This window comes from Malania oleifera, chromosome 10 (assembly GCF_029873635.1).
Source record: "Malania oleifera isolate guangnan ecotype guangnan chromosome 10, ASM2987363v1, whole genome shotgun sequence".
NCBI classification, from domain to species: Eukaryota; Viridiplantae; Streptophyta; class Magnoliopsida; order Santalales; family Ximeniaceae; genus Malania; species Malania oleifera.
In genome coordinates this window covers 17,205,114-17,226,463 of record NC_080426.1, presented here as the reverse complement: position 1 = coordinate 17,226,463, position 21,350 = coordinate 17,205,114, and the positions used below count along the sequence as shown (strand labels likewise).

The following is a 21,350-nucleotide window of genomic DNA, read 5'->3' as shown; positions in this document are numbered from 1 at the left end:
TTGGGGTTAGGGAAAATAAAAGTCACTTCAATCACTTTGCAGCTTGCTGAAAGATCCATAAAACTTCCTAAGGGTATTGTTGAGGATGTCTTGGTCCAAGTATATAAATTTTATTACCCTATGGATTTTGTGGTATTGGATATGAAAGTGTCATCCCACGCAAATTCTTCACCACCTGTGATTTTGGGATGACAATTCTTAGCAACTTCTAATGCCATAATTAATTGTAGGAGTGGTGTTTTAAAGTTGAGTTTTGGGAATATGACATTAGACCTAAATGTGTTTAACACTTGCAGGCAACCCCAAAATCTGGAAGAACTTCAAGAAATGAACTTTTTGGAAGCCATACTAGATAAAGACCCTTTCTTGTCTAAAAAAGACAGTCAATTGGAGCATGGTTTGTCTGAAACCTTGGAGAATATTGACTCATCTAATACTTTTAGAAAATCCTGTTGCAGGTAACAAAACAAACTCGTTGTGGGGACTCAAATTTGGAGACCAGCCACTTAAAGCCATAAACCAGCAACCATCGGATGAAATTCCACCCGCTCTAGACATACCGAGATGTTTTACTTTTCTTTATTTCATTTTGCATTATTTTGTTTCATTTTGTTTGTAGGTACATTTTCTTTTAGTTTTATTTTTTTTGTCCTTTACTTCTTTACCCAGGTACTTTTCTATTTCTCTCATTGTTTTCTTTTGTTCTTCAGTTGTTATTTTTTTTATTTTACTTCCTAGGATTGCACTCTTTTCAAAGCTGTTCAGGTACTTCTTTTTCCTCTTTCTTGTAATTTTTCTTTTACTTCCTTGTTCGTCTTATAGTAGTTTTGTTTTACTTGTAACTACTCTCTTTGGGTAAATTCCTTCATTTCTCCTGCATCATTGAGGACAATGCTACAATCTAGTTGGGGGGTGAAAGAGAATTTACTTTGTTGTTTGCATGCTTTAAACTTATGTTGGTCTACCTTGTGAAAGTACTATTATTGAGCTCAGAGCATGCTAAATTCCTTATTTGTGAACGTTACATGCCAAAATTATTATTTTTTTTTTCCTTTTTGAGGATATGGAACATGTAGGATATAGTGCAAATCAGAATTTAAATCAAAAGAGACCTTTATCCATTTCACTTAGTTTCAACCAAGGGAAAAATGTTGAAAGTCTTGTTACACACACTACACAGGTCAGAAGACTTAGAAAGACTACCTTAGATCATTTTTGGTTGATGTATACTTTAGTTGTTTGGGACTCTAATGAACCATATCTTAGGCTTAGAAAAGAAAGAAAAAGAAAAAAAAAGTTGAAGCAAATGAAAATGAGAAACAAGTCAGGGATCAATTGCAAAAAGAAAGGAAGAAAAAGAGATAAAAGAAAAAAAAAAATCAAAAAGAGGGAAACAATTGTATATTGGAAAGGGCTACCTATTACTAGGGTCCTAACTAAATAAAAAAGTGGGTACCTTTTAAAGTGTAGTAGCGTGAAAGCCACCATTGTACATTCATGCATTAGAAACGGTTACCTACTACTGGGGTCCTAACTAAACAAAAAATGTGGGTGCCTTTTAAAGTGCAATAATGTGAAAGCCACTAATATAATGGTTTTGAATTAGAGTAAGACCGTACGGTTGTTTTAGACTAATTGTTGTGATTGAAACCATTAATGTCTATTGGTAGTCAATCTTGGAATTCTAGCCTTATTCTCATGCACGTGAGCTTTGTTACATTCCAGTACCTTGATTGGTATACTAAATGGTGTATAAGTCTCTCAATTGATACTTAACTTGGGTTAATCTGTTCCCTGTGTTCCTAAGCTCATTAAGCATATTTCATGGCATGTGATTTTCATAAGTATTGGAATTTTAGTTGCTACTCTCCTGGTCTGATTGCATTCAAATTATTTGCTAGAAACTAGCAAAATGTTAGTTGGGAGGTGTGATTACACGTTAAAGTTGCGTAATTAGGTATTTAAATGTATTAATTAAGTGTTACAATTTTGATTAAATACCTAATTATGTTTAGTATTTAAACATTGGACTCAATTCACAATATTTTAATTTCTATTCTATCTTTGTTGTAAAATTTACGAGTTTTGTACTTAATTACTGCAGTACCTTTTTAGAAATTCGAAGAAGAAACGAAATGAGAAAAAAGGGGAAGAAAACAAATTAGAAACTGGGTCGTGCATTAAGAGGCCGTGAGCATTAAAATGATGTGGGCTGTGTGAAGAGGGCCATGCATGCAATTGTGGGCCATGCACTGTGGCCGCATGCACGTGAAGAGCTTAGGCACATGCAGCTGGGCGCTGGCAGCCATGCAAACGACAAGCACATGCAATTAGATGTCAATGGGCCGTGTGCGTGGAAGAGTAGAGAAAACAGGGCTGGGCTTCAAAAATGGAAGGCTGGCCGTGTTCTTGCATGGATGTGATCACGTGAGAGGACTTTAAGGAGGGCTAGACCCGTAGGGCTTGCGGGTGCTTTTTGGTTTTTTTTTTTTAATGTTTTTCTTTTTAGGGCATTTAATGAGAAGAGGCTAGGTTTACTTTACTAGGGTTTTGCTGGAGGGTCTTCTTTTCTTGTTCCTATGGAGCTGCGCCGCTGTGCACAGCAGTGAGGAGACCCGAGCATCCCTCACTCCACAGCCATTCCTTGCTCTCTCTCTTTTCTCTCTCTCTCTCTCTCTCTCTCTCTCTCTCCCTCTCTCTCTCTCTCTCTCTCTTCTTCTCTTTAATTAAGTAGTTTTAATCACTTGTTTATTTTTCTTTGTCATTTTCAACAGATAGATTAATGTGTAGTTTGAGTTATTTATTACGTTGAGCATTCATATTTAAAGTTATTGTTGGGTTTATCACTCTCTCTCTCTCTCTCTCTCTCTCACTCTCTTTCTCACTCTCTCTTATCTTGTCTCTTTACTTGAATGTTTGTTTAAATACATTGCTTAAGTAGTTAATGTTGGATTTAAATATTAATTTTCACTTTGTTATTTCAGTGGTATTAGATTAATTAATTTCTTGTCTTTTAGTTTGTTATTTTAAATGCTTCAAGGTTGAAGTAATTTGTTGTTTTACCTTGTTGTCTTTTATTTTATTGTTGCAATGAGCTATTGTGGAATTAATTTGATCCGAAAATTTTGGATTGCAAACATGAGTGGCTAAGTTCTACAACTTGGGTTGCGGTTCAATGTCGGTTGCTTTCCATGATTTATTAGTTTTCCTACAATGTTATCGTTAAACTTTTATTTGGCTAAAACCGAAAATCGAAGGCATCATTGATAAATCGCTTGCTCTTATTTCTTGTTTTATTGTTGATTTTAGGCACAACAAAATCTTGATTTAATCTAGGATTTTCATCAATTAATTTTTACATGAAATTCGATCGATGCTTAATGAGAGTATTTATTTTGTTCCGTTTGGATATGGCAAATTTACTCGAGCTCTAGTTTGAAAATTTCATCTTATTAATGCCTTGATTGGATTAACAAGAAGAGGAGTAAAGCCGAGGAAATTAGTAAATGGTGGAAGCAAAAAGACATTGAACCCGTAACCCAAGTGTTTGATAAATTGTTCCAGTGAATCTGTTTTGTTTTTGCTGCATTATTGGATTTATATTTTTGGGATCTTGGTAAAAGTTCAATCTCATTTTAGAATTTTCTCAAGTACTTCCCATTTTGTTTACTGTTTTCATAAACATAAAAAATCCAAAAAAAGTTTCACATAGCATTTTACATCAACAGGTTTTCACTAAATTTTTACAAATACTTTGATAATCAGTGGTCCCTATGGAATACGATCCTGGACTTATCCTTGATACAACTTGACACTTCTACACTTGGAAGCACAATTCAGAACGAGTCAGGGTGCTCAAATTACTGCACCATGGGCTGGCATCCCCTTAATGCCTCTTCAATAAAGTTTCATTTACTTATAAAGAAAAAAAAAAAAAAAAAAAGTTTCATTGGTCCCATGCTTCAAAACATATGGTATCTCTTCAAACATGAAACATGCACCTTGGAGGATGATCATCATAGCGCTTCCCTCAAGGTGTTTCCTTGAGCATGCCAGGGGAAGCAAGCTTTGTATATCAAGAAAAGTATTGATTCACAATGTCAATCAAATTTTTTTTGCACATGAACCAATGGAAAAAAAATGAACAATGTGCAAGGTGTACATAAATCCAACACTCCAATAAGAAAACTAATTAACTGCTTAGATTATGCTTGGTTCTCAGAACACCTATTCCTAGGAATACAATAGTTTTAGCAAAGAATTTGATAGTTTGTATATAAATAAATATATATATATATATATATATACGTTATTAACATAAAGCAAATAACAACATGAAATAAATCCATTACAAGGAATAGAACAGGATTAATCATTCCCAAATTTCACTGTGGGAATGTTTATTCTTTTTTTATTACATGTTGGACGGAATAGTAAGGAATATATAAAGGAATAACTATTACCTCTATTCCCAAATTTCTCATTCTATTTCATCTTATTCCTAAGAATAGCTATTCGGCTAATGAAACATAATCTTAAGGTGAGAATAAAGGAGTTGAACCTAACTCTTCATGGCAAAAGTACTATGATCGTAGAAATTGAATGAAGAAATGTGGTGAGAACAAAGGACTTGAACCTAGCTCTTCATGGCAAAAGTGGTGCAAGTTGGGTGAGATCTCAAAATTTTCCAAATTACATAATAAGCCAAAATTAGAGTCAAAGTGTGGAATGACAGCCAGCAGTGTGAATGACAGCTACGGTTGGTGAATGACGGCCACCTACCATGGTAGGTGAACCACCGTCACCTACCATGGTGGGTGAACCACCATCACCTACCATGGTGGGTGAACCACCATCACCTACCATGAGATCTTGCCACAAGCTAGAGGCTATAAATTGAGACCCCCCACCGAAGCTAAACTACACACATCTCAATTGCAAGTTGTGTCCTCTTCTGTTTTTCAATATTTTATTCTCTGTGTACATGTTAAATAGGGACCCGAGTATGTAAAGAATGCACAATATACAATTGATTCATTCTCATTCTCTACATGGTATCAGAGCTCGGGTTACTCTAAAACCCTAAGCAATCCATGGCTGCCCAAAAAGGAGACAGCCATGAGTCCAGCTAGTCGGCAACCCAGGATGGAGAGTCAGAGATAACCTCCTCCATGGGCTCAGCCGGCATATTCGAGAATTCCCCACTCCATCTTGCTGTTGAAAAATTCAATGGTAAGAATTACAGAGAAGAGGCACAGTCAATCAAGCTCGTTATGGACAGTAAGGGAAAGCTCGATTTCTTACCGGCGAGACTCAGCAACCACCTCCTACCGATGCAGTGGCATCCCAGAAATGGCGGTCTGAGGACTCCTTGATAACATCATGCTTGATACTCTTTGAAGCCAGTCATTGGCAAAACGTACCTGTTTCTCCCGATAGCAAAGGACATGTGGGATGCGGTGCATGAGACATACTCCAATGCTAAAAATGCTTCCCAGATTTTTGACTAGAAGCCACAGCAAGGCAACAAAAATCAGGGCTACCAAGCCACGATTGATAATCAACCCAAAAGACATCAAGGGGAGAAAAGCAGTAATAGTTCCAATCCAAGCGGTGGATTTAACTCTGAGCAATTGGAACAACTCTGCAAGATGTTCTCTACCTTTCAAACTTCGAGTCAGTCTTCCACAAATATTTCTTCAGGTTCTTTAGCCCAAAGAGGTAATTTTTTGCAAGCCTAGAGTATAACCTCTAGATTCAAAACTCCTTGGATTATTGATTCTGGTGCCTCCGACCACATGACCGATGCCTATTATCTTTTCTCATCATATTCACCACGTGCTGGAAATTTAAAAGTTTTAATTGCAAATGGATCACTCTCGTCTGTCGCGAGCAAAGGAAATATCTGACTCTTCGACTCCATCACACTGGAGTCCATTCTTCATGTTCCTAATTTATCCTGCAACTTAATATCCATTAGCCAGTTAACTAAGAATTCCAATTGTTCTGCAAAATTTCTTCCCTCTCATTGTGCTTTTGAGGACCTATCATCGAGGAAGATGATTGGCAATGCTAAGGAGTGTGAGGGACTCCACTACTTTGAGGAGGCTAATGTGAGTGAACAACGTCAAATTGCTATCTGTGATTCTGCATCTACTCCTAAGGATAGTGATATTTGGTTATGGCATTTTAGAATGGGTCATCCCAATTTCCAATATTTGAGACAGTTATTTCCTTCTATTTGTTCAAATAAAACATCATTTGATTTTCAATGTGAGATTTGTGAAATTGCAAAACACCAACGTACTTCTTTCCCAAAGTCCAAATACAAACCAACCTCACCATTTACTATAATTCACAGTGACGTATGGGGCCCGTCTAGCACTCTCAATCGTACCCACACAAAATAGTTTGTTACTTTTATTGATGACCACACTCATATTTGTTGGGTATACTTGTTGAAAGACAAAACTGAAGTGCATTCTGTGTTTATCAAATTTCATTCCATGATTCAAACACAATTTCACACAAAAATTCAAATTATGCGTACAGATAATAACACAAAATATTTTAATTGTATTCCAGGAAATTATCTCCAAGAACATGGAATAATTCATCAGAGTTCCTATGTCGACACCCCCCAACAAAATGGGGTTGCCGAACGAAAAAACAGGCATATCCTTGAAGCAGCTCGTGCATTGTTGTTTACTACCAATATGCCAAAAATGTTTTGGGGTGACGCCATTCTCACAGTTACATATCTCATTAATAGAATGCCTAGTCAAGTTCTCTCTTTTGCCTCACCTCTTCAAAAATTTCAAGCATTTTTTTCCAAACTCTCGTCTAAGCTCAAATCTCTCTCTCAAAGTGTTTGGTTGTACTACTTTTGTCCATATACATCATCAACATAAACTGGATCCACGCGCCCTCAAGTGTGTCTTTCTTGGCTATTCTCCTACCAAAAAAGGGTACAAATGTTATGATCCTGAAACAAAAAGGGTATTTGATAGTCTTGACGTTACTTTCTTTGAAACTACTCCTTACTTCCAAAAGCCCTCACTTCAAGGGGAGACTTTGAGTAGTAAAGAAGCTCAAGTTTTGGACTTCAATACCTTTATTACTGAACCTGAGCATGTCCCAAACACTGAGCCTATCTTGAAAAGTGCTTCTAATATGCCAAATACAGAAGAAAACTTGAATTCAGGGGGAGATGCAAGAAAACAATATAACAAGGAGATACTTGTCTACTCAAGAAAGCCAAAATTAAAGGACACAAAGAATCTCATACCTAAGGCACCAAAAGAGTCGGAACCAATGATAAATCCAAGCAACCATAAGTCTTCATCCACTCCTGATCAGGTACTGTCTTCACGTAAACTTGAGTCCTCCTTTGATAAACCTGCACAGGCTGATCTCAATTTATCCATTGCTCTCAGAAAACAAACTCAGTCATGTAATCTCCATCCCATTTCCAAATTCATGTCTTACAATACTTTGTCTACATGGTGTCTTACTTTTACCTCTAATCTTGATAGGATAAAACTTCCAAAGAATATTTAGGAAACCTTTGAGATCCCTGAATGGAGAGAGGCAATTATGGAGGAAATGCGGGTCTTGGAAAAAAATGGAACGTGGGATGTGATGAATCTACCGGGAGGGAAGAAACCAATGGGCTGCAAATGGGTATTCACTATGAAATACAAAGTTGATGAGACAGTGGAATGGTACAAAGCCCACCTTGTTGCAAAAGGGCTTACTCAAACCTATGACATTGACTACACAGAAACTTTCGCACCTGTGGCAAAACTGAATACCGTCCGAGTTCTCCTAGTCTTGGCAGCCAACTTGGATTGGCCACTCCAGCAACTTGACATCAAGAATGCTTTTCTGAATGGCGAACTAGAAGAACAAGTCTTCATGACGATACCACTAAGCTTTTGTAAAAGGGGTGAAGAAAACAGAGTATGAAAACTCAAAAAGTCCTTGTATGGACTCAAACAGTCTCCAAGAGCCTGGTTCGATGGATTTACAAAGGTGATTAGGATCCAAGGATATCAGCAAGGACAATCAGATCATACTATGTTCTTTCGACAGTCTAAAGATGGGAAGAATACAATTTTGATTGTATATGTCGATGACATCATCCTAACTGGAGACAACACAACAGAGATGGACAGATTGAAGAAATTCTTGACCACTGAGTTTGAGGTAAAAGATATGGGACAAATGCGGCATTTTTTGGGGATGGAAGTTTCTAGATCAAAGAATGGAATCAATGTTTCTCAGAGGAAGTATGTCCTAGACCTCCTAACTGAAACCGGCATGCTTGGGTGAAAACCAAGCGATACCCCCATTGAAGCGGGAAAAAGAAGAGAAGACATCGGATAACCTGTTGAACGAGAAAGTTATATCAAAGATTAGTTGGCAAACTAATTTACTTATCACACACTAGACCTAACATCGCATTTGCAGTAAGTGTGGTGAGTCAATACATGCATTCACCAAGGGAAAGTCACCTAGAAGCAGTGTACAGGATTCTTAGATATCTCAAGGGATCTCCGGGCAAAGGACTATTCTTCAAAATATGTGAAAGCAAAGAAATAGAATTCTTCACAGATGTTGATTGGGCAGGATCAGCAGAAGACAGAAGGTCCACTTCTGGGTACTGCACCTTTGTATGGGGAAACTTGGTGACTTAAAGAAGCAAAAAACAGAACGTTGTGGCTAGAAGTAGTGCTGCAGCAGAGTTTAGAGCAGTGGCGCAAGGGCTATATGAAGGATTGTGGTTACGGAAACTCCTGGAGGAGTTGCATGTCACGATAAAGTTCCCTATCAAACTCTACTGTCATAACAAAGCAGCCATTAACATCTCTCTCAATCCAGTCCAGCATGACAGGATCAAACATGTAGAAGCGAACAAACACTTTATCAAGGAAAAGGTTGAAGAAGGAACCATTTGCATGACTTATGTTCCTACCGAAGAACAAACAGCCGACATCTTCACCAAAGGACTACCTCGACAAAGTTTTCATGATTTCACATACAAGTTGGATATGGTCAAAATCTATTATCCAACTTGCAGGGGAGTGTGGAATGACGGCCAGCAGTGTAAACGACGGCCACGGTTGGTGAATGACGGCCACCTACCATGGTGTGTGACCCACCACCACCACCTACCATAAGATCTTGCCACAAGCCAGAGGCTATAAATTGAGACCCCCCACCAAAGCTAAACTACACACATCTCAACTGCAAGTTGTGTCCTCTTCTGTTTTTCCATATTTTATTCTCTGTGTGCAAGTTAAATAGAGAACCGAGTATGTAAAGAATATACAATTGAATATACAATTGATTCATTCTCATTCTCTACACAAAGTTTGCTTCTTCTTTTTTTTCTCACTAAATTTCTTCATTTGTAAATTAAAGGAAGGACTGAGAAAAGAAAGAGGATGGTGAAAATGAAGAAGAAAAAATCCCCCAAAACTCAGGATTTGAAAATTTCTAACACTAGCAAAATTGAAGTGTGGGTCTATTTCACTTTCTTTGACAAAATGGCATAAGCTACAAAAATTAACATAGTGGATGCAGACCTGTTAATTTTTGACATTAATTTTCTTTTTTTTCTTTTTTTTGATAGCCAAATTTCCTTTCTAAATTACATCACCAGAAAACATTTGAGCGGAAATTAGCTTAAAATATTTATTTTCTTTCCTCAGAATTTCTTCATTGGTACCTAAAATGAAGGATAGAATAAAGAAGAGAGTGAAAAAAAAGAAGATGAAATCTTCCAAAACTCCATTATTAAAATTCTAACACTGAAAACCTACGCACCAATCTATTTCACTTTCATAGACGAAATGGTTCAATCTAAAATGAATCCTCTTGAAACTTTTGTGTGCTTGACATTGCATGAAAAACCTAAAATGTTTCTTTCCCTCCTCTAACTAAAATAACTTGCTCTTGCCTTTGCCCTCATTCTCACTCTCTCCTCTAAGATCTATTGGTTCATGTCAATTAATTTGTTCAAATCTAGGCAAGGAAGAGAGATTCCACAACTCAGTGGAAGAGAACTTTCACAAATCGATAGAGATTGAAAGAAAAACTTTCAATACTCAATTGAAAAAGGTTGGGTTAGGGGGATTTTTTCGACTCAAGTAAAAATCTCAGAATCGCAGCCAGTGGATAAGAGTCACCTTATCGGCTGCTAGACAGGTATGCAAGTGTTTGCTCTCATTTTTATCAAGATTGGAGCAGGTCATTTTTTACAGGAAGTTTGGGAAGATACAGATATGGACAGCAATTAACTCAAATCAGAACGGCTTTTTTTTCTGGAGCTGAGTCTCCAATCGGATGGCAAGGGTTATGTTAAGCAACTACTTTACCTAAAACTTTATGCTATTAGTCTGTGGGCCAACAATGTATATCAAGCCTTAACACGCTCCTGCATGTGTAGCCCGATTGCATGTGGAGAGACAAACAAACAATAAACAGTACCCAATATAAGGAATAAGATAATCCTTAACAAACAAACAATAAATGCAGGCAACAAAACTAGAACCTCTCGCAACCATAGCTCTAATACCATGTTAAGCAACCACTTTTTGACCTAAAAGCTCAAGTTGTTAGGTTGTGAGGGCCAACAATGTATATCACGATCTTGATTCCAGGAGGCATGGAAGGGGAAAGGTGGCGATGATTCTTACAAGAGCTACAAGAAGTTGTAGAATTGAAGGAGACGTGTAAAGTTGTGGCGCAACCTCCAGGGATCCATGATTACCAGAGCTGGAAGGAGGTTCTTTCCAGTAGTTCAGAGGCAGAAAAGGGCAGATCACAATGTAGGTTAAGTCCCCATCGGTAAGCATCAGAGTGGCGGCAGCCGGTGGTCTGAAAGGTTCTGGTGAAACTAGAGTTTGTGAGGGGAAGGGGGCAATATTGTGTGCAGCTGAGAGTAGGGTGGGCTTTGAATGGCTTGGATCAGTGGTTCTTAACATTACAATTCATTTGGCCGTTTATTGGGAAATAAGTTGGGGCTTTTAAGATTGATGTGTCCCATCTGCAAAATGTAAATGGCAACATAAGCCCAACTGATTTTGAAGGGCCTTTCATGGAAATTTTACAGGCTTCTAGGTTCTCTGACACAGGAGTTTTATCGGGCCACAATGGACTGTCTCTTCATCTCAGGCCCATTCCATCGGACCTCTGAGGCACAACGTACAAGTGAAGAGGGCATTCAGTTGAATACTCCTTTGTCAGAAAAGAATAGATTATTTCAGCAATTAGGTTGTGTGAGTGGGGGTATTTTTGTCCTTGAGACTATTATTATTTTAATGTATAAGAGGGCAGACCTGGAGCTGTACATACATCTCCAGGAAACTGCCACCTCCTCCTTTCTCTTGCTTTCTTCTTCTTTTCTTCTCTTCTTCTTCTCTCCTCCATCTCTAACATTTTAAACATGGTGTCAGAACATTTTCTAAATCTGATTTATCACAGCTGTTTCTTTCGATACTCTGTTTTTGTTTTTTCTCTTATCTTCCCTAATTAAACTTTCTGTTAAGTTGGAGAGTCACTTAAGGTCCCTTTTTCATTGTGGTTTGGCTGTGGAGCATCCTAGAGAGAATGCTATATTTTTGCAGTGGCTGGCTTATGTGAAGCAGTTGGCTCTGTTTCAGGTATACTGCCTGCACTGTTCTGCTGTTCTGGCTGCTGTTGGCACAATGAAGCTGTTCAAGTTTTACATTTCATACTTGCTCACAATCTTGTTTGAGTTGTTTCAGTTGCTGGTGGATTTGATTGGTGTTCAATGACTTTGTACTTCCTTCAAGTTGCTGCCAGCACCAATTGCTGCAGATGCTGGCTACCATGTAGCTTATTCAGTGCCCATTGTGCTGGTGTGTGCTGCCTGATTATCAGTGTTATTCATTTCCATTACTGGCATGCACTGATTGTAGTGTATAGCAGGTGGTTGTGATCGCCTCTACAGAGAGAGCTTCAGATGATACAGTTAACGTACAGATTACAGCCATCGTATTGGTTGGATACTCTCATACTCCAACTACCTGTTGTGGTCTCAGGTGGTTAAGGGAACGACATCAGGCATGGCCTGTGATAACCATACCTTTTAGCCCTCGGTAAATTTAAACTACTTTAAATTAGCATGACTTTGCTTTGTTTTGCATTAAACAAGTTCGTACTAAACATGTTATTCATTAACTAACTTAAATAATATTGGAAATTGCATTCGATTTATTAGTGGGAGGGGGGCTTAGATGAAAGGAAATCATGAGGCACATGCTAAAACATAAATAGCATAAGAGCTGGGGAGAAAAAAAAAAGATAGGGCATGCTGAAACCAGGTGTGACACCTAACAGCACAACAAACCAGCAGCCAACAATTAGCACACAGATGGCAGCACAGCAGGACCCTTGTCACCACCAGCTGCTGCAGTCCTGCCATGTTTCCAGCCTAGAAGGAGACACTTGACAAGCAGCTGGCATCAAGTAGCTGCTGTCTTGACATTTCAAGTCCTGCAGAGCAGCCCCAACACCAAAAATACCAAAAAACTCTTGCTGCAAACACTAGAGAGAGAGAGAGAGAGAGAGAGAGAGAGAGAGAGAGAGAGAGAGAGAGAGATAACTCTATAGAAAATCAGGTAAATTAAGAGAAAATCAGGAGAACATACAGAACAATTCGGAGGGAAACTTAAACTAAGTTTGAAGAATCTGAAAATCAATGAGGTTTTCTTAATTTTCTTTTATTCACCTAGGAATTTTGGGTATTCAAAGGAAATAGAGGTAGAATCTTGCGTGGAATTGAATCACTAGTTAGAAAGATTTAAAACTTGTTATTTCTAATTACCCTTTGGTTAACATAGCTGGATATTTTGTTTGGTTGAGAAATTTTCATGTGATAGATATTCAACTCATAAGGATGATGGTTTACTTGCTATGACATAGCGTGTGTTTATCTATTGAATAGCTATAATTTCAAATAGCTAGCACTTTGTGTATGGTTTGTGGTTGTGATTTCATGATATATGAGCAAGTATGGATGGCGCCTCCCTTGGGTGAAAGGACCTAAACCTCTGGAGGACATTCCCGCATTGAGCAGTGGTTGGCCAAGCTGAAATTGGCACTTGTTGGTATTTCCGCATTAAGCAATAGTTGGCCAAGCTGGAATTTTTGACACTTCTTTGAGATAATATGTGTGCTTAGTTAAAAGAGTGTTCAAATGCACGCTATTTGGACATTTTGTGATGGTAATTTTAGATGAAGAGATTGCTTAGAGTAAGGAGTGTACTCATGCACCTTATAAATATGTATGCATAAAATAAATCATATTTACAGTGCTGAAATCCTTATTTGAATAAGGCGGAATTATGAATGTCTACTGAGCCCATGGTTGCTCACCCTATTCCTTAACAATTTCAAGTTTAAACTGAAGGAGAGCCCCACTTATTATGTTCTCCAAAAGATTGCCATTTTTGACATGTATTACAGGTTGGCAAGAAGATGGTTTGGATACTAAGCAAGTAGTTGGTTGGTGGTTATGCATGTAGACTAGGAAGTGTGAAAAATGTTGTACGTAAAGTACAGGCGTACGACCCAATGTAAAGATCTTGTCACGGAAAATAAAATGATTTTAGCTACTTTATGAAATATATGTATGTATCTTGTGCTTTCAACAAATACACACTCTTAAATGGTTTCAAATTTGTTTTTAAATGATGGTTCACCAAAAAAATTCTTGCCTAGGCCTAGTGGCTCCATGGATTTTAGATGGAGTCATGGCCAATCACAAGCCAAAAATAGGGACATGACATCCTCTATCTCCAGACTCCAACGATTATGAATATTGGATGAAAGAAAATGATATATTGATTGTGTGGTTGTGGAATAGCATGGAGTCTTGAATTGCTACGAGCACAATGTTTCATGGAACAACCACAACTGTATGGGAAGATCTTCGTGAAAGCTTCTCTAGATAAAAATCAAACTGATATTTTTTACCTATATGAGAAGTTTTACAAATATGACCAAGAAGGTAGGTCCATAAGTGAGTATTATATCACTTTGAAGGATATGCGGGAGGAACTAAACATCTATCATCCAGTAAGTTCTGACATTGAGATGACTAAGAGGCAAAGGGAAGAATTTTCAGCTGCTAAGTTTTTATTTGGGTTGAGTTTTGAGCTTCAATCCATATATAATTAGATTCTTGCCCATGAATCCATACCATCCACGAATGAAGCATACACTAGAATCCAACAAATCACCAAAGACAACTCTCAATCTTCTCCTCAAGTTTCTTCCTGCAATAGTTCGACCATGATTAGTACCACCTCCAACCGTAGTAAGGGGTGTGTTGGAGGATGAGGGCAAGATTTGGTAGGCAAAGGTAGTGGAGATATGAATGAGGAGCCCATCATGACAATTCTCGGATTTGCACACATTGTGGCAAGCAAAACCATACCATTGATCACTGTTGGAATCTCCACGGGAAACAAACTTGGATTAATAAGCCTATTGTTGAGGGTGACACCTTTGTTGAATGTTCAAGTGCACCTAGCCATCCTACTAGGGAGTTGAGTACCATCACGTCCCGAAAAGAGTATAACAATCTTGTATGCATGGTTCAACAACTCAAACTCATTCTTCTACATCTAATTCTAATGTGGCCCTTCCAAGTACAGCCAGGCTTCTTTGCCTCTTCATCCTCTACACCTTGGGTTATGGATTCTCGTGCCTCCTCCCATATGACAAGTAATCATAATTTATTTCAGTCCTTGAAACCACTATTTTACATTCTTAGGTTACTCTTGCTGATGGTTCAGTGACATTGGTTTACAGTTGTGCCAATATTCTCTCCTTTCCTTTTATGCCTGTTTATCTTATATGTGCCTAAATTTCCATTGAACCTATTATCAATTAGTCAACTAACAAAATCTCATAAAGCTTTTGAGACCACCTCTCCTGTTGCTCGAATAAATTATGTTTGTTCGCTGATCTCGTTGGCAGCTAATTTTGATTGGCCCTTATAGCAATTGGATGTGAAGAATAAGATACGGAAATTTGCAAGAACAGGTATACATGGAGCAACCTCCTAAGTATGTTGCTTAGGGGGAGGATGGTAAAGTATGTAGGTTGCGTAAGGCTATTTAAGGTCTTAAACAAACTCCTTGAGCCTAGTTTGACAAATTTAATATGGTGGTGTCCACACTTGGTTTCATCCAATGCTATTCTGATCATTCGGTCATTGCCCACAAAACAAAGACATGCATGGTACTTCTAGCAATTTAAGTTGATGATACAATCAGCAATGGCAATGACCAAAGTGGGATTGAAGATGTAAAACAATGGATTCAAGCTAAATTTCAAATCAAGGATTTAGGTACTCTTCGTTACTTTCCTGGTATTGAGATTGTAATGTGTAGGGAAGGGTTGAGTTCATCTCAGCAAAAATATACCTTGGACTTTCTATGTGAGACTAGTTTGCTAGGAGTTGACCAACCAAATACTCCGATGGATCCTAACATGAAGTTGTTTAGGGATGTTGAACCAGCATTTGAAGACAAGTGTCAATATAGCCATTTGGTTGGCAAGTTGATCTACCTGTCACTAGACCTAACATATCTTTTGCAGTAATGGTCGTGAGTCAGTTTATGAAAAATCTCATGTTGACTTTTTGAGTCCGATCCCTATTTTGATGCTAACAAAGCACAAGCATCTTATGTGTATACTTAACTTGTGAACAGGTACATAATTCAAGTATTCAACACACACATTGAAGCCATAAAGGACGTAAAGATCACAATCAGGCGCATTCCATGAAGTCAAAGGAGCAAAGGAGAAGGCATTTACTATTTCATTTGTAATGCATTTTAGTTTTTATTATTTGGTCTGTAATAATGCATATCTCTGCATGACATGATTTAATGCTCAGGACGAACCATAGACTGACCTTAGGGCACCCAACACTTTCATGAAAAACCTTTTTCATAAAAAGCTAAAGCTATACAAGGTTTTTAAATCATTTAGGGTCAAAAATTTGGCCAACCTTATGTTTTTCACTGACCTTGGTCGACCGTCCCATGCACGTTCAAAGTGCCTCAGTCGACAGACCACACCTTGGGCCAAAAGTCAAAATTTGACTAAGCTCGGTTGACCAACCATTTTTTGAACTTAGCTTCCACAATTGACTGACCTCAAAACTTGGCTTTTCTACATTCCCCGGCCGACCGACCTTTAAGATCAAAATAGTCTCAGCCGACCGACCTTCAAGGCTCAGTCGACCGGTCATTTGGCCAACCGACCGAACTCACGAAGAAAAGAAAATCGCCCTAGGTCAGCCAACTAGCCCATTGCTCGGCCGATCGAACCCATTGAGAAATTCAAATTTGGTGTGTGAGGTCAACCGACCGACGCTAGGGTCAGCCGACCAAACCTCTTGGGTTCCAATTATTTTCCAGCGCTAATCATGTTTAATTTTTAATTAAAAAAATTAAAAAATACCGAGCGTGTCCCTTAACAGTCAGATTTTCTAGAATTCTATAAATACCCCTTCCATTAGTTTGATTAGCAACTTAAATTAGCCAAATTTTTCTCTCAAATTTTTTTTCTTAATCAAAGTTCCCCCCACATACACCTTTATTTTAAAAACCTTTCGGGGTAAAATTTTACACTCTCCTACTCTCTTATAATCATTCCTTGAAAATTTTTCTTTGAGAGAGCATTTATATTTGGGCATTTATTTTCATTGATAAGCACATACTCTCACTCTTTCTTTTATTCCTAAAAATCATTTTGAGAGTTAGCTTAGTGTTTCTCCACATATTTTTCTTGATAAATATTTTTGGAGAAATCATCAATCTTATTTGAATCTTTAAGCACTTGCTTATATATATATATATATATATATATATATATATATATATATATATATCTATATCTTTCACTCAAAGATTATCATTCTTTGCAAAATGGCTTTGAAAGTAAAACCCTAGGTTCTCCTATTTTTTATTGAGAAATATTTTTGGAGAAATATTTTATAGGGTTTAAATCTTTGAAGTATTTATCATATATATCATTTTCAAAAATTGCAAATAAATTTTGAGAAAAACACCCTTACTCTCTTGAGCATATTTCATGTCATACTAGAGTGCATATTTGAGTTTCATTGTGTACATCTATGCTTGTATTTAGAAGCATGTATTATGTACGAAAAACTGTTTTTATGTACCGGTTCGGCTCATCCCGTGAAATGATCTGGGGAGTCTCTGTCCTGTAAGGAAGACCGATTTGGTTCAGCCCGGTAAATTGAACTAGAGAGTCTCCGTCCCGTAAAGGAGACCAGTTGAGCTCAGCCTAGCAAGTGAGTTGGGTTTTGGCACCACCCGTAAAGTGTGGCTAGGTTATGGCTCCGCCCGATAAGTGTAGTTAGGGTATTCCTCGCTTCGTAAAGAGAGGTTGTAAACGACTTCTGCTCCGCCCGTTTAAGTGAGCAAGGATAGTGGAACCCTTGGGAGGTATGCCCAAGACGGGAACGTAGGCTGGTTTGGCCGAACCTCAATAACAAACATCATGTGTCTCTCTCTTTATCTCATTTATTTTCTGCACTTTAATTTCCATATGTGTATGCTTGTTTATTTACTGTTATAATTATTTGCATACACATATTTGAATTAAATGAGATATGTTGCACTCTTATATGTTTGCATTAATTGGTAAATGACATACACACCTTAATATTTAAATGGGATATGATGTGGTATCTGTATGCTAATATTTAATTTGTTATGAATGCCTTATTGGTTTTAAATATTAGCATACCTGATTAATTGGGGGAATTAGACTACTTAGAAAGACCCTAGGTTGCGAAATACAGTGTTATTTGATTTAACCTAGGAAGAAATTTTAAAATCTCCAATTCACCCCCTCGCCTCTTGGGATCACACCAATTACATCATCTCAAACAACCACATTGGGATGTTTTTTGTAAGATTTTGCAGTATCTCAAAGGCTCTCCCCGAAAAAGGTCTGATATATAACATTATGGGATACTATGACGCAAATTGAGCTAGCTTTGTTAATGATCATAGGTTTGCTATCTAGATACTGTGCATTTGAGGGAGGAAATTTTGTTACCTAGAGTAGCAAGAAACAAACTACTATAGCCAGATCTAGTACTAAAGCAGGATATTGAGCTATGACTCGTACTATGAGTAAGCTTATGTGGCTAAAAACTCCATGTTAGAGATGGGGTATTCTGTAACGAAACCAATGGATATGTTTTGTGATAATTAAGTTGCCATCTATATCACTAGCAATCCAGTATTCCATGGGAGGACAAAGAATATTGAAGTTGATCGTTATTCTCTGAGGGATGTTGTATTGAAGAAGGTGGTCGTGAGGAGTCCTTTTATGAAATCCGTGGATCAATTAGGCAATGTTTTCAGAAAGCCTTTATTTAATACTGCCTTTGTCTAATGTCTAATGATTGAAACAAGCTGGGGTTGGGTGATATTTGTCCACCTCCAGCTTGAGGGGGAGTGTTAGAACAGAATAGCTTATTTCAGCAATTAGGTTGTGAGAGTGGGGGCATTTTTTCCCTTGAGACTTATTATCAATAATATATAAGAGGACAGACCTGGAGCTGTACATAAGTCTCTAGGAAACTGCTGCCTCCTTCTTTCTCTTGCTTTCTTCTTCTTTTCTTCTCTTTTCTTTTCTTCTTCTCTCCTCCATCTCTAGCTTTACAACATGCTCAAACTCACCATTTATCGTTGCAGAATGGAAGTGCAGGAGAAGCTCGTGCCGCAGAGGTCCTTGTCACAGGTGTACAGCAGGCATGGTTTTGGACAAAGCAAGCAGGTGGAGGAAAAACTTCGTGGAACCTACTCTCAAGCAGGAGTGGTTAATTCAAGTGAGCAGCGTGAGATTTCTTACAGTCAGCTGAGAGTTGGGGGAAGAGATGTCTTGAAGATTGATGAACCGAGGAGTCTCTATGGAGGACGGACATCAGGAGAAACAAATGGAAGATAACAGTATAGCTGAACAAATCAGGAATCGAGATGGTGGGAATTCTAGTAGCAACAAGGGGATGGATGGGGTGACAAAATCCTCAGGTCGCAGAAAAACCATATATCACAGGTTTACACTTGGTGGAAACAGAAGAGAATGGAAAAAGGGGACTCCTCAATTGAGAGGCAACTCAGGTAAATGGGAATGCAGTCAAGTTCATGAAAAGACGTAGTGATGACAGTTTTTATATTGAGGCTTGTAGAAAAAGAAGGTTAGTGAGGAAAATCTTTCTCAAAAGAAGTAACAAACAAGGACAGTAATCTGGATAGTGATTTTGATTATGACAGGACTTGATGAGGTTCATGAACAACTCAGATATGGATTTGATTCTCCTGATTTATTGGGTGATTATCCCTTTCAGCATCCAACTCCAATGGATGATCTGGACAGAGTTTCAAGGTCAGACAAGGATGGAATAGGCTAATAGAAAGACACATTAGAGCAGACTAAGCCTGCTTCTGACCCTTGTTTTCAATATTTGCTTGATAATATGGGTTTGTGGAAAGCCAATTTCGCCAACTTGCAGTGCTCTATTAAGTATTAACTACAACGGAAAAGGGGGCTGAAAGGGAGCTTTATTCAGTAGTGCATGTTAGGTTTTTCGGCTGGTGGGCAGCTTTGTTTGGGGTTGACTTTTAATTTCTTTTCTTTTTAGCCTTCTTTTTTAGAGGACTTCTTGTCCAATTAAGTTTGCATTCTCTCTCTCTTAACATATCTTCTTCCTTAATTTTATTAAAAACAAAAAAAACAAAAATGAACAGAGCTAATGTAAACCCATTAAGTTTTCAGCATTAACTATCTAATTGGCAGCCACATCATGTATGCATCTTAAACTTGAAGGAGCAAAAAAATGTAATTAAGTGAACTTTTAAACCTTAAAGGCCAAATTTCAGGATATATTTGGAAATTTCAGAGAACAAAAAAAATTTCCATCCAAATCCCCAAATCATTTCTGGCAAAAATATTCCAAACATTGAAATTTTTTTATTATAAATTAAGCACACAAGATGAAAAATTGAATTCAAAGCCCAAGCTATAAACAATAGCAAGGAGGCCAAAGAATGCCAAATATAAAAATGACCAATTCTCTTAACAATAAGTTTAAAAGCACATTCTACGCATTTTTAAATTCCTCATTAACAAGACAAATTACAAAATATGCATGAAAGCAGTTCAATCTACAATTTTCTTTGCAAATAGGATCACTAGAAATATGGACACCATGTTTTTACGTATTACAGAGCTCATTTTCAAACTTCTATAGATTCCTCATCCAAAAATCCCTAAAGTAATTGCCAAGAAATTTTATATGATGGAATTGCTGATCAACACAGGTACCTCAACAGAAGATAGTGATTTCATATACTGAAGGTTGAATTAAGAAATGCCCTTACCAACACACTTCCATTTCTCTTTCTCATCGTCAACACCAGCAAATTGGAATGTTGGCAACAGATGAACATGAGTGACACCAGCATCAGATAACTTCCTTAGATGAAGTATACCTGCTGAATCCTTCAAGCAGAACAGGTTCAGCACCAAGCTAAAGTGTGATTTATATTTAATATGTTGAGAATAAAAAAAATATTTAATTGCTTTTCATGAAACAAAACAGAATACATATTTCAGAACTTCTAGGTATAGAAGCACAATATAGAAAATGGATTAAATTTCCCAAATCTTAACATGTTGCCACTTTTCGCATATCAAAAATAAAGGATTGGCAAATTGATGGAAGACTGCAGATTAAGACATCTATTGAGCCCCAAAGCATTTTTCAGCCAAGATTTTAGCAAAGCCATGGGAACACATATTTCAGAACTTTTAGGCATAAACACATTAAAAAAACATATCACATACTCCAAACCCTAACTTGTTGCCATCTTTTTGCATATCCAAGTAAAATCGTTGGCACATCAATAGGAGAATGCACATTAAGATATCTTTTTGCATATCCAAGTAAAATTGTTGGCACATCAATAGGAGAATGCACATTAAGATACCTAATGAGCCGAGGTGAGATGGGCAGAATTTGTGCTGAGGGAGATGGGGTGATTAAGGATAGATCTCCTTCGGCCGAGCACGGGAACATCGCTGTAACTGAAGTATAGGACTTAGAAGAAGATAAGAGGGGGGATCTGCACTATGATTAGCATTTGGTTAAAGAAGAATGCTCTTCCCTAAACCCTAGACGCTCTTCTTTTCTCTCCTGTGTACTGCTGCCATAGGTCTTCTTGGCAGGGATGGGAGGACATTTGTCCTTCAAAATCCAG

The 21,350-nt window shown here is 37.8% G+C and overlaps 1 protein-coding gene across 10 annotated transcripts in view; it reads right to left on the bottom strand.

Moving 5' to 3' along the window:
- The window catches only part of LOC131165444 (pullulanase 1, chloroplastic), a 153,247-nt gene that overhangs the window by 115,281 nt on the left and 16,616 nt on the right, over positions 1-21,350 (bottom strand). For all 10 annotated transcript variants that reach the window (XM_058123271.1, XM_058123273.1, XM_058123275.1 and 7 more), the window contains exon 9: positions 20,472-20,592. In XM_058123271.1, the coding sequence (XP_057979254.1) occupies positions 20,472-20,592 (121 nt within the window). The remainder of the gene's footprint in view (positions 1-20,471; positions 20,593-21,350) is intronic.